The following is a 12936-nucleotide window of genomic DNA, read 5'->3' on the forward strand; positions in this document are numbered from 1 at the left end:
CAATACTTGAAAAGCTTTGAGCTGGCCCTCCAAAATGGGTGCGTAATCGGTTCTGAACGCACCACGCTGCTGCTTGTCGAATCGCACCCAAAAGTACGTCGGAATTGCTGCAAACCATTATGTTTGGTTCAATTCGGCTCATAATTTGTTGACAGACTCGATTCCACTCGGTTCCGTCACATTCAGAAGACTGGAAAAGGCTCATGATGCTTTCAAAATCTGCCCCTACAAACGAAGAATGCGCGGCTAACGATACGTGATGAGGCACAGTCTTCTTTTGCTGAAAGAAGAGCACCAGACGGGCCATACCACCCCATCCGTCCGATGCGATCCCGCCTGGTACAGCGTCATCGGAGACCAGTACGAGTTCCAGCAACGCCTTAAATATATCACCAGCAAATGCGCCTGCCTCAGCTCGTAAACTGAGCGCTTTCAAGACTTCGATGCAACCGTCTCGAGCATTCACGCTGGAGAAGTGGATGATTTTGCTCAGCTTCTCCAAAAGACGTTTGTATACGTTATGGGGGATAGTTAGAGCGACATCCATTTGAGATAACATAGCATTCACCACTTTGAGCACTTCAACAGTGAGTCGATCATCCGGAATTGCCACTGTCTCACTTGGAAGCATCTGAATTGCGCACTCCAGAGTCCGAAGAAATACATCTTTCATAGTTTCCGATACGTCTTGACGACCAGCAAAAGATCGAGGAATCGCACCAATAAATGTAGACACCATCTTCAGCACAAGGCACAACTGCCGGGGCGTAAGTCGATGCTGGCGATGACGGTGACTCTGCTTTTCCAGTTTTGCTGTTATCGATTCAAGGATCCCACCCGCGTGGAGCACATCATCATCATCAGCCGCAAACTTCAGTATTTTACGGTCCCGAGAAGCTAGCACGAAGCAAGTAGCCGCAAACACGAAAAAACTATTTCCCTTTCCTCCATGTCGACTGTTTGCACGCTGAAGAGCTCGGGTACCCAGTGCCTAGAAGAAAAACATACTGTTAAATTAACAAGCAAAGATATTTACTTACTCCGTCACCAGCTCACCTTCAGGGCACTAACCCCACCAAGCTGGAGCAAATGTAAGCATAGCTGAGTGATATGCGTGGCTCCGTTGACGTGGAACAGACATTCTAGGACCTTCATACGCTTCGCCTGGCCACCCTTTTTCACAGTTCGGGCTGGAATATCATCTTCAAGTATCCTGAGAACAGTAGTCTGCACATGTAAAGTGCCGTCTACCCTGGGAAAGTTTGTACTTGCTAGTTTGCAAGCATTTTTAATCACTGCTGCGATTTTGTCCACCTCAGTGTCATGCATTCGAGCTTGGACAGCACAGTGATACAGTAAAAAGCTCACAGCTTCCACCGAATGGGGAGGAAAGTTGTTACGCCTAGAGGTGGACATCGTTACCATATACTCGGAACAGTTGGCCAGGCAGGAAATTCTGTGTACGCATTTCAACGAAGTGTCAGAAAAGTAGTGAGGGCGTTCCAATACAATGGTCAACGTACGAATACTCGGGCTCAGAACAAGATGCTACACGGCGAAGCACTCTTACGAATGGGCTTTTGAGGTTTTCCTCCGCGGGTAAAGCTGTGAAGAACACCACAAAAATCGCACAGTTGTTAACACTCCATCATATCACTCGATGCCATAAATATCGTACCCAGATCTGGAACGCACTGAGCTACCATCATGAAACACGTCAACAAGGTACTGACGCGATCGTCGTCGCCCTCTTGGTGATCGGTCCACGAGTCGCACAAATTCACAATTTCCTATCCAAGACATCACCCACGAAACGCATTTAGCCAGTGGCTTCGTATACCCAACAACCATCTCGCCAGCAGCAGCAAACCCACATCCGCGAACGAATTCAGCAGCTGAAGGCTAAACACGCTGTTGTCGGCCCACAAGCGGCCAAAATGGTGCAACAGCGTGAGGATCTCGTCCCTGCGTCCCGCACCGAAGCACAAGACCCCGTCAGTTCTCATAAAAAAAGCATATCCCAACCCCCGGCGCGTACCGAAGCGAGCCGTGGGGGCCCGTGCTCATCATCCACCCAATCAACACGTCCGCGATGTCAACAAAGTGCGTCTGCAGCTTCTTGAGCACCATGGCGCTCCACCTCTGGCCGTCCTCTTGCTGCTGCACCAGCAGCGCGTGCAGATACTTGACCAGCTGGTCCACGAGCGCCACGTCCGCCGTGTGGTCCAGCATCGTCCTCCACATGTGCAGGACCCTGGCGAACACGGCGTCGAACTCCCTGAACTGCGGCGAGTTCTCGTCCCACGCGTCCTTGTCGTCGTCCTCCTCCTCTCGCCTGGGCGCCGCCTTCTCCGCCTGCAGCAGCAGCGCGTAGCTCCACTGCACGAGCCACGGCTCGTTGCCCAGCTGCGCGTGGCGCGCCATCCAGTCGCTGAAGCCCGCCGGGTTGTGCGCCGACAGCGCCAGCAGCATGGCCAGCACGGCGGCCTGCAGCTCCTCGCCCTGCAGCAGCTCCGTCAGCAGCGGCAGGTACGGCTCGTACGACAGCAGCAGCCCGGGCGTGGGCGCCAGCAGCGCGAAGTAGCTCTGCAGCTGCTGCGCCGCGCGCACGCGCTGCTTGGCGCCGGCCGCGTCGGCCGCCAGCAGCGTCTGCAGCGCCACCAGCGGGTTGAAGGGCGGCGCGGCGACGTCCTGCGCGTCGTGGGGCATGGCTCGGGGTCCTCCTGGCTCTGGCTCGGTCGTCTGCAGGGCCTTCAGGGCAGCTCGGGCATCGTCCGGCGCAGGCAGTGCGCACTCCCTTGGCGTCCGAGGATAATGCGCGAATGGTGGTCAGTGAGTTTCCACCAATCGCAGCGCAGACTTCAAGGGGGTACGGTGTACCACTGGACAGTTGAAGTTGCCTTTTCCTATATTTCTTATCGTTTTATTCCACTGCCTCGTTTAGTACTGCCCACTACGGGTGAGGTTCATTTCGTCTACTGTACTGCGGTTAGCGGCGCTATGATGTCGAGGTATCGCTGGGTGACCCATTGTTTTGATGCTGCGTCGTCCATGATGTCCACCTCGCTGGCGAGGCCTTGCTGGGCGAGGTTGTGCAGGATCAACACGGTCTCGAACTGCCCGAAGCGCGTTGCGTTGTCCATGGCTTGCGCCGTGAAGCTCTCGCTTCGGTTCTCGAACAACCAGCGCAGAACGGACAGGTGGCCGCCGTGAGCGGCGCCGTTCATTGCTCGCTCCGAGCAGCCCTCGGACCGGTTGCGGTGCAGCCACTTGACAATGTCCAATTTGCCGTATGCTGCGGCGCCATCCATCGCTGCAGCGGTGCAGCCTTCGCTGCGGTTTTCGTGCAGCCATTTCACAACGTCGAGGGGGCCAGCCGCGGCCGCGTTGTCCATGGCAAATGCAGTGCAGCCTTCGCTTCTGTGGGCGTGAAGCCACTTGATCACATCCAGGTGACCGCCCCTTGCCGCGTTATCCATTGCGTCGGTGGTGCAGCCCTCGCTACGGTTGTTGTGTAACCACTGCACCACCTCCAGGTGCCCGTTCTCAGCCGCTAGATCCATGGCAGCAGTCGTGCATCCCTCCGTGCGATTTTCGTGAAGCCAACGAACGACAACCAAGTGGCCGCCAGCAGCAGCGCCATCCATCGCTGCTGTTGTACACCTTGTCTTAGCTCGTTCACCTGATGGTGAAGTCACCAATGGTGGGTCATCAGCCTTGGTGATCGGGAACTTTTGAGTGCGCCGTCGCTTGTGAGGATGCACGTCCTCGGGGTACTTATAGGCTTCATTATCTACTTGAAGTAGATACTGCACAATCTCTAAATGACCGTTGGCTGCTGCAACATCAACTACGCTGTACTCACGTTCTTCTGAATCACTGTAGTCGTCCTCGTTGTACACGTATTGATCGTCATTAAATACTTTGGTCCAAAAGATATTGACGGCATTGTACTCAGTATACAGCCACTTCACAACATCGAGGAAACCCTTTTCCGCCGCGCGAATCATCGTTTCGCCCGAGACCTGTGCAGCGTTGTGATTCTCACCCAGTCGCGGGGCCAGCGCATTGATCCTCTTTCTCAGTTTATCGCTCTCTTTAGATTGTTCGATACAGTTGCGTGGCCTGTCAATATGAGAATAAAGATACTTCGCAACATCCAGGTGCCCGTTGACGCAAGCCGCATGGATAGCTAAGCTTGCTTCTCCACCTAAACACGTAAGAAGCTTGAGGCGTGTTCTCCCTTCGTAACGGTAGTCAATAACACTGTACTCCTCGGAGCCACTGTCCTTCCCCAGATCTTCATCGTTCCTATCGCGGTCAAGGATCCAGCGCACGACGTTTAATCGACCTGCCTCCGCAGCTTTCACCAGCGCCCCGGCATCCCACGAGATGTACTCACCTCCGTCTTGAAACCATTGCAGCGGCTCCACGTGCCCATTAGCGGCGGCACCTAGGATGCCTTCGTGTCCTTCAGGGTTCGTCTCAGTTCGATCCATGAGCCAGTTTGCCAGTTCCATGTCCCCAGTACTAAAAGCCGCGTCAATCGTCCTGTAGTCATTCCTGTCCTCATATTTGTTTGTCTCGTAGATCCACTTGACAACTTCTGTGTGCTTCGCCATCGCAGCATTTGCCGCGTCGACTCCTCCCCAGCGCACCCAGCGGCCTCGCCCCCACCCCATCTTCTCCTCGTCCCATTCTCCATTCTCCTCATCCTCTTCATCGTCATAGCTCACGGTGGTGCCGTTCTCCCGGAAGAAGCGGAGGATCTCCAGCGCACCCGCAGCCGCAGCCTCGTACACCACCTCCCGCCGCACGCCGTACTTCGGGTACCGCTCGAACAGCCAGCGGTCCACCTCCACGCTGTTCGCCTTGACCGCCGCCAGCAGCGACAGCGTGAACTGCAGCTTGTTGTACAACGGGTACTCCCGCAGCAGCCTGCGCACCGACCAGAGCGACCTGCCGCCGGGCTCCAGGTCCACGCTGCTGTTCCAGATGCGCTCGAGCAGCGCCTCGGAGCCGAAGCGGCTGGCGGCGGCGAGCGGCAGCTCCACGGACGAGTCAGCGAAGGCCGAGACGGCGTGGACCACGTGGTCGATGCCGGCGAACTGCGGCTTGGCGCGAAACAGCAGCGCCACCGCCAGCAGCGGTGCCGGGGGCGCTTGGGTCGACGTCACCATCTTTGCCACTGACGACTGGCGGTTAGTGATTAGTCGGTGGTACGCTGTACCGATATGGGAGGCACTTCAACTTGCTCAATACAAAATGCATGTGTCCAGCCAGCTCAGTGAACGAGCGTTCCCCTGGTTGAACAGCAACAGCTATTGTCTAACTTACGACAATCCCGTGAAGTTGTTCATTCTTCTCTTACGACAGCACTCACCGCCAGGCGATAATTGTCAGCTACCCAGGTTCTGGACATACCCTCCTCCATTTTGTCCCCACTTACGAGACCCTTTTGTGCCATGTCATGCAAAATCAAAAAGGCTTCAAAGTTTCCTGCCCGGGCAGCGCTGTCCATAGCCACAGTAGTAAAACCTTCTTCCCGGTTGTTGTACAACCATCGGAGCACTCGCAGGTGTCCGCGTGCAGCAGCTGCATCCATTGCATCAGCTATGCATCCTTCGCTACGATGCTCATGCAACCACTTGATAACCTCGAGGTGACCACCGTAGGCCGCACCATCCATTGCAGCATGCGTGCACCCTTCGCTGCGATTCTCGTGCAACCACCTCACGACCCCGAGATGTCCACCATGTGCTGCACCATCCATCGCTTCGGTGGTGCACCCTTCTGATCGGTTATGATGCAGCCACTTCACCATTTCCAAGTGTCCATTTTGAGCAGCATGATCCATTGCTTTTGTCGTGCAGGTCGGCTTTGTCGGTTCGATTTGCAGCACTTTGTTTCTTCGTTCGAATAGGTCCCTAGCGTAGTCTCGGAATTTGTGCAGTCGCCTTCGTTTCGGCTTCTGCTCGGCACCCGCAATGTCCTCAGTAGCTGAATCAGCTTGCAGGAGATACTGCACAATCTCCAAGTGGCCGCCCGCCGCTGCCGCATCGACGGTGCTGTCGAAGAGCTGATCTTCGTAGTGTCCACTGACCCAGAAAGGTTAATCGTCGGGTCGGCGTTGAATTCAGTGTAAAGCCACTGGACGACGTCTAAAAATCCTCTCTGAGCGGCCAGGAACATGGCTTCCCCGATACCTGATGGCATTCCTCTCCGAGCGCCTCTTTAGGGCAGCTCCTCTCTTGGCTAGTCGTCGATTCTCCTTGTCTTCATCCTTATTGTTCAGTGTTTTGTCTGTACGAGCGTAAAGATACTGCGCAACCTCTAGATGCCTGTTAATAGCGGCGGGATGGATAGCAAGACTTGCTTCTCCGCCTAAAGAAGTATGGTACGTCCGGCATACTCGCGGCAAGTGCATGGCGTCATACCAAAAGAAATCTTCATGGTCACTCAGTCCGTGTGCATGGCCTCGTCGTCCCAATCACGTTCAATGATCCAACGCACCACGTGGAGATGGCCCCCTTCCGCCGCTTTCACGAGCACCCCATCTTCCTTCTTCGTGCAGTAGCCTCGTTCTCGTAGATATTGCAATGCCTCCAGGTGTCCACCGGCGGCGGCACGAATCGGCACCTGGTAGCCTTCCGGTTCCATCCCAAGTCGATCTTGGATCCGCTGAGTAAGCTCCACGTCCCCCGCAGCAATGGCTCATTCAATTGTAGCGTAGTCACTTCTAGCTTCGTCTGCTGCCGTCTCATAAATAAACCGCACAACGTTCGCATGGCCAGCAGCGGCCGCTCGCTCTGCATCCTCGTCGCCTCAATAGACCCAGCGGCCGCGTTCCCAGTTCTCTCTCCATTCCTCATTCTCTTCATCGTCATAGCTCACGGTGGTGCCGTTCTCCCGGAAGAAGCGGAGGATCTCCAGCGCACCCGCAGCCGCCGCCTCGTACACCACCTTCCGCCGCACGCCGTAGTTCGGGTACCGCTCGAACAGCTAGCGGACCACCTCCACGCTGTTCGCCTTGACCACCGCCAGCAGCGACAGCGTGAACTGCAGCTTGTTGTACAACGGGTACTCCCGCAGCAGCCTGCGCACCGACCAGAGCGACCTGCCGCCGGGCTCCAGGTCCACGCTGCTGTTCCAGATGCGCTCGAGCAGCGCCTCGGAGCCGAAGCGGCTGGCGGCGGCGAGCGGCAGCTCCACGGACGAGTCAGCGAAGGCCGAGACGGCGTGGACCACGTGGTCGATGCCGGCGAACTGCGGCTTGGCGCGAAACAGCAGCGCCACCGCCAGCAGCGGTGCCGGGGGCGCTTGGGTCGACGTCACCATCTTTGCCACTGACGACTGGCGGTTAGTGGTTTGTCGGTTGTACGCTGTACCGTTTTGGGAGTCACTTCAACTTGCTGAATACTGAAGTGAAATGTATTTTACTTGTGGAAGTTATGTAGGCATCCTCGTCGTCTTCTCGTCCCGGAAAAAGTACTTCGAGGATGTAGATGTTGTTGATCCAAACGGTAGAGTCATAGTCGTGGAGAACCGAGAAGAGGAGATTTGGGTTGGAAGTTTGCTGTGAAATCAGCACAGCCTCAAAATGGTCGGACCATATTGCGCTTTTGATGACATCACTTACGCCTCGGGCTTCCGAGCGGTTCTCAATCAGCCACTGCATGGCCCACTGATACCCGCAATGAGCAGCTTTCCTCATCGCGACAGTTGTACAGCCTTCATTGCGGTTGTGGTGCCATTTTCAAGTGTCCGTTTTGAGCAGGTATAGCCCTTCCTCTTCATTGCCACTGTGGAAAGGTTGACTGTCGGAGTAGTGTTGAACTCGGCGTATATCCATTGCACAACGTCAAGAAAACATTTTTACCACAGCCAGCAGCTCCTGACACTTGTGCAACGTTATGCTTTCACCCAAACCGCCTCGAAATGGCGTTGATCCTCTTTTCCAGTCGTTCGGCCTCTTTTAGCTCATGCTTGCTATTGAGTGGTTTATCGATGATCGCGTACAGGTACTCGCGATGTCCAAGTGCCCATTGATACAAGCCGCATGGATAGCTAACGTCGCTTCCCCACCCAAGCATGTCAAATATGTCCGACGTGTTCTCTGTCCATTGTTGTAGCCAGACTCATACTCAGTTTCATTCCCCAGTCCTTCGTCATCCCGATCGCGGTTGAGTATCCAGCGAACCACGTTCAAATGTACTGCTTCGTGCTAACATCATATTGCAGCTACATGTATTATTAATATTTGCCTCGATCATGCAGCCATTGAAGACATCAACAGCACTCGCAACAGTGACCTCCACTTTAGTGACATTTCGATGAGACCTGCCACTTTTGATACCGCTACATGATGCGCAAGTGGAAGGCCAACGCGTATGTGCTGAGTGTTTGTCTCCTGGTGGCCGAGTACGTGCGGCAGGACGCCACCCAGGGCGGCGCCGGCGAGGACTCGGTGGCCTCGCTCGTGGATGCGCCGCACGCGCCGCCCGCCGCGCCGACGCTCGGCCGGACGGCGCTCAACGCCCTGGCGCGCTTCCTGAGGCTCGAGATCCAGCACCCACTGCAGGTGGGAGTTTCCGCCAATCAGAGCGCGGATTTCACGACCCTCAAGAATTTATTGCGTCGCTTGGAGATCAGCTTAGACAGTGCCAAGGACTTCGAGCAGCTCTCATGGCAGCTCGTGAGCATCCTGAGCCAGATCGAGAGCCCCGATGCCGTGATGAATACGGTGGAACAGATCTCCGAGTGCGTGGCACCGCTGGCCAGCTCCAGGGAGGGCGGGGACGACGTGGACGCGGACTCCACCAGCTCCACGCTCGTCCGAACCAGTCTGCTAGGCGTCTTCGTGCGCAGCTTCCTGCTGGCAGTGAATCGTCTGCTGTTCGACGGTCTGTCGAGGCTGTTTGACGACGTGCAGAAGTACTTGGAGCAGTTTAGAGAGGATGTGGAGAAGGAGAAGAAGAGTGAAAGAGAGCAGGAAGAGAAGGACGGCAGCTTGGAGCTGGTCGGGTCGCCGGCTTCGCAGCATCTGTGGAACGAAGGCGAGATGGAGGAGGACGAGCTCCTGCTGTCGCCGATCCACTCGGGCAGTGCGACGCCGTCACATGGTGTGCCATCGGCAGACAACTTAATGACTCCTGCACCGACGAAAGCTGGTTCGCAAGTATCCGTGGAGGAGTTGCTGACCACGGAAGCTGTTCAAGAAGTGAACGATCCTGCAGTGTGGTCGAATGATCAGTTGAATTATATATTGAGCGATATGGTTCACGAGATGGAAGGGAGGGCAAACCTGCAGACCGATGGGGGTCAATCTACGGCAGAGCAACTAAGACTACTGCGTGAGAAGATGGATAGCTCCAACCCGAATGTGCTTTACGTGAGGTATTTATCGTTTCTGCGTGACCGTGACTACCAAGGGGCGCTAGATAGCTTGCACCAGTATCACGATGTTCTTTCACCTCGGCAAGAAACTCGCTCGAATGGTACTGGTAGTGGTGATGGCGTTGTGTCCGCATCATCCGGTTTGGCAGGGACTAGTTTGCATTTCCGAGGAAGTGGTATCCAGTATGCAGCATTGAATTTAGCAGGGCTGCAGATTATATTCAATCACTACAATGCTGCGCAGGAGAGTATTCAGGAAGCAATTCGGGTAGCTCAGCACCATGGTGATCACATTTGTGTGGCATTTGCTCTTGCGTGGCTGATTCGTATTAACCAGAAAAGCGGCAAGTCTAAAGACGCTGTATTGCAGCTGGTCAGCAGCTGTTTGAACCGAGCAAAAGAGTTGCGTCTTCCTGCACTACAAGTATTGGCTGCATTGACTGAAGTTGAAAGTGATTTGATACGCGGCAGCTCCGACAGCCCTGAAGCTGTGAGTTCGACGCAGTTTGTCCCGCACATGTTTGCTGCGCAGACGCCTGCACCACGCCCGCTGCATATTTGGTCGCGTCTTCACGAAGCAATGCAATCCGTTGCGTCGATAGCAACCCCTCCCGCTAGTTTGTCCAACCTTGGTTCGCGTACAATGCTTGCGCTACAGGCCCATGCGGCCTCTGGAGCCGATGGTTCTGACCGTTGTGGCGGGAGCGGGATGGATTGGATTAAGTCTACGGAGGCGATTCTCGATGCTGTCTGGAAATTAAGTGGGAAAATTACGATCTCAGCCTCTGTTGGGTGGAATCTGTTTGGCCACCGTCCTTTGGAACAAGTATTTAATCGGATGCGTTTCTTGTGTTACGAAGATTCGGCCAGTATCGGTGAGGTTGCGCTGACAGTAAGTCAGATGGCGGTATCCAACCTTTCAGAAATGAAGATGGGAGAAGCTGTGTATCCGCGAGCACTCAACTTTCTAGTTGATGTTGTTGTGGGCGGAGATACTAAGCATGAGCGGTGCTACTTGCTTAACGATATCGCATATCAGCGGACGTTGCATCACCTCTTCTACTGGTGGGCACTTCATCGTGGAGAGTTGTTGCGCGCAGAAGTTCATTTAAACGCGATACTCGTACTTTCTCCAGAGGGGAAAGATTTTCCTGCGCATCTCGAGGCACTCATGTTGAAGGCAAACCTATGGGCGGCTGTGGGTGATTATTCTCAAAGCCTAGAATTGCTCCAGAGCTTAGAAGCTACATGCATTGAACATGGTTTTGCATACCTGCATGCTCAAGTCCTAATCGCAGCAAGCCAAACGCGTTTCCAAGCGTCTGCACCCCACGCACCATTTGCTTCCCTGAACACTCTTCTGAAAAGCGTAGACATTTGTAGGGGGCACCATTTTGACCTGCTGTTGGCGGAGGGCCACGTTGTCATGGCTGAAATTTATATTGCAATGGGAAAGCTGCAAGATGCTTATTCGCTTATCAACGATCAAATGCCTCTAGTGATGGAGCATGGCAGCGTTCAATTGTGCGGAAATTGTTTGCTCCTGCTGGCTAAGACTATGGTTGCAAGCATTAAGCGTTGCAAGGAGGGAACAAGGGAGCCGGCTACTGCAGCAGCGAAGGCCGTTGAATTTCTCAACACCAGTGTAAAAATGTTTTCGCGGGTACAAAACTTGCGGAAGTTAAAGGAAGTAAGCTACCTGCAATCCTTAGTCTACAATCACATCGCTCTTCAAGCACAGCGGTGTGGAAGTGAATCTTCTTCGTATTGCCGTGGTCGAGAAAAAGCAGCTGCAAGTTTTCTCCAACATAGCTCACGGCTGAAACAAGCGGCTTTTGTTACCATCGAGTCAAATTTCAACTTGGAATCCCCTGATAGTATTCGGCAAGTCATCGGTCATCGATCAGGGGAACTCTAGGCCCCAAGAATCGCTAGCGTTAAGGTCCCATCATGAAGCAGCGTGTATGCTTGACGCGCATATTTCATCAGAGTGATCTCCAAAGAGGCTAGTCCATCACCCAGTTCATCGACTCGCTTCATCTGCACACGGGCGTTTATCTCAAATCTCTTGATGCCAAAGCATGAGGTTTCATTGAAAATCTTCTCTCCACTGTATGACTGAATTTTTGGTGTCGGATAACCATCTTCAGCAGTGGAGATCTCTTGTAGAGTGTTCCAGACCTGCCTGTCGTCTCCATGACCGCTTAATTTGATCGTGTTGCGGTGCCAGAAAAGCATGGTATCGCCATCTAGATCGTATTGTACCATCGTCACTCCGCAGTAGCGCTGGCGGTCGTAGTTTACGATCCCAAGCGTTCCTGGCATGCGGCGATCGTTGTAGAAGAAGTCTCTCTTCATTTGCAACCAGGCCAGGCGGAAGAGATCTTTGTCGCCCCACACGAGCTTCAACTTCGTGAACAAGTTGGGCCTGTGCGTCACGTAATAGAGCAGTTGCTCGAGCATAGGTCCGCTCATCGCGCGATTAACCAGTACTTGACCACTCTCCTGCTCCAACATGTCCACGTAGTCGAGGCCCAGCAACTCCCACACCAAACTTTGGGCGTGAAGATTAAATATTGAGTTTCCTGGACTCCAAAAGTCGGGCCAAAACACAGCCCCAAAGATTTTCATCGCCGGAGACGCAAACAGCGGCGTTGGGTCTCGCACAGCAAAGTTATCGGCGTCCAGCAACAAAACACTCGTGAACTGCGAATAGTACAAGGCGTGCACCTTCACGTTGAAGCCGTAGATGCGCTCGTCAAAGACCTGCCGCAAGTGGATGGGGCCAAAGTCTTCCATGAGCAGCGTTATCACCGGATTTTCTGGTTCAAGTTCATCATGGCGAAACCAAAGCTCGACCGGAAGCTTACATCCAATATCGCGTAGACGCCGAATACTCGCAAAGGCACTCGGTAGCACGCTTTCATAGACAGCAATGACGATGCCTTGTGTGTTAGATTGGCTGACGACCATCGGTGGATCATGACGATACGCTGCAGCGTGAAACTGAAAAGCCGAAAATTCTTTCGCCAACTCACACGTGAACCGAGCGTCGTCTTTCAACGAAAGGCTGGTCGTGTGCATCACGTGGAAGACTTCGCCTGAGGTAATATTCTGCACCTCACAGTACCCGGCATCGCCAGCTTGAATACGTTGCCAACACTCCCTCCTCGACCCCAGTTCATCGCCGTTGTCATCTGTCGCCACCCACCCAAGACACTTAAACTCGTGCGTCCTCCACGCCTGGCGTGGAAATTCGTCATCTGCAAGATCTGCATCAAACACTTGGAGTTCCTCTCCCTCTAATGAAATTGTCGGGGGATCCTCCATCCCGACCCACTTGACCCACATTATGATCGAAGACACGCAATATAGCACCAGTAACGCAAGGCAGATCAGGCCCGCCCGGCCAAATTGACGTCGACTCAATGTCATAGCTAGAAGACTAACTCACAAATATCGTGCTGGTTCGGAACTTTTGTTGCCATGTCCATCAATCGAAACTAGGACATCGATTTCCTAGAAATGGAGGGTCGTTGA

At 54.1% G+C, this 12936-nt stretch overlaps 4 protein-coding genes across 5 annotated transcripts; 1 reads left to right on the forward strand and 3 right to left on the reverse strand.

The window, feature by feature from the left end:
* Positions 1-932: 932 nt before the first annotated feature.
* Positions 933-2709, reverse strand: IUM83_02740 (phosphatidylinositol kinase; the record flags this gene model as incomplete). Its single annotated transcript, XM_067926683.1, has 7 exons — positions 933-991; positions 1057-1066; positions 1423-1456; positions 1524-1605; positions 1679-1790; positions 1875-1965; positions 2039-2709. 7 exons carry the CDS (start codon positions 2707-2709, stop codon positions 933-935), a joined length of 1059 nt encoding a protein of 352 aa, XP_067784295.1.
* Positions 2710-4210: 1501 nt separating this feature from the next.
* Positions 4211-5180, reverse strand: IUM83_02741 (Serine/threonine protein kinase; the record flags this gene model as incomplete). Its single annotated transcript, XM_067926684.1, has 2 exons — positions 4211-4311; positions 4403-5180. 2 exons carry the CDS (start codon positions 5178-5180, stop codon positions 4211-4213), a joined length of 879 nt encoding a protein of 292 aa, XP_067784294.1.
* Positions 5181-7002: 1822 nt separating this feature from the next.
* IUM83_02742 (Serine/threonine protein kinase) lies at positions 7003-7338 on the reverse strand (the record flags this gene model as incomplete). Its single annotated transcript, XM_067926685.1, has 1 exon — positions 7003-7338. The coding sequence occupies one exon, from the start codon at positions 7336-7338 to the stop codon at positions 7003-7005; it is 336 nt and encodes a 111-aa protein (XP_067784293.1).
* A 1024-nt stretch (positions 7339-8362) lies between these two features.
* On the forward strand, positions 8363-11649 carry IUM83_02743 (Anaphase-promoting complex subunit 5; the record flags this gene model as incomplete). Of its 2 annotated transcripts, none has more annotated exons than XM_067926687.1 (2): positions 8363-9122; positions 11627-11649. In XM_067926687.1, 2 exons carry the CDS (start codon positions 8363-8365, stop codon positions 11647-11649), a joined length of 783 nt encoding a protein of 260 aa, XP_067784292.1. The 2 variants fall into 2 exon arrangements, with proteins under 2 accessions (XP_067784292.1, XP_067784291.1); XM_067926686.1 differs by lacking the exon at positions 11627-11649 and adding an exon at positions 9546-9593 and having other exon boundaries at positions 8363-9391.
* Between the last annotated feature and the right edge of the window lie 1287 nt (positions 11650-12936).

Source organism: Phytophthora cinnamomi (genome assembly GCF_018691715.1).
Source record: "Phytophthora cinnamomi strain GKB4 chromosome Unknown Contig92, whole genome shotgun sequence".
NCBI classification, from domain to species: Eukaryota; Oomycota; class Peronosporomycetes; order Peronosporales; family Peronosporaceae; genus Phytophthora; species Phytophthora cinnamomi.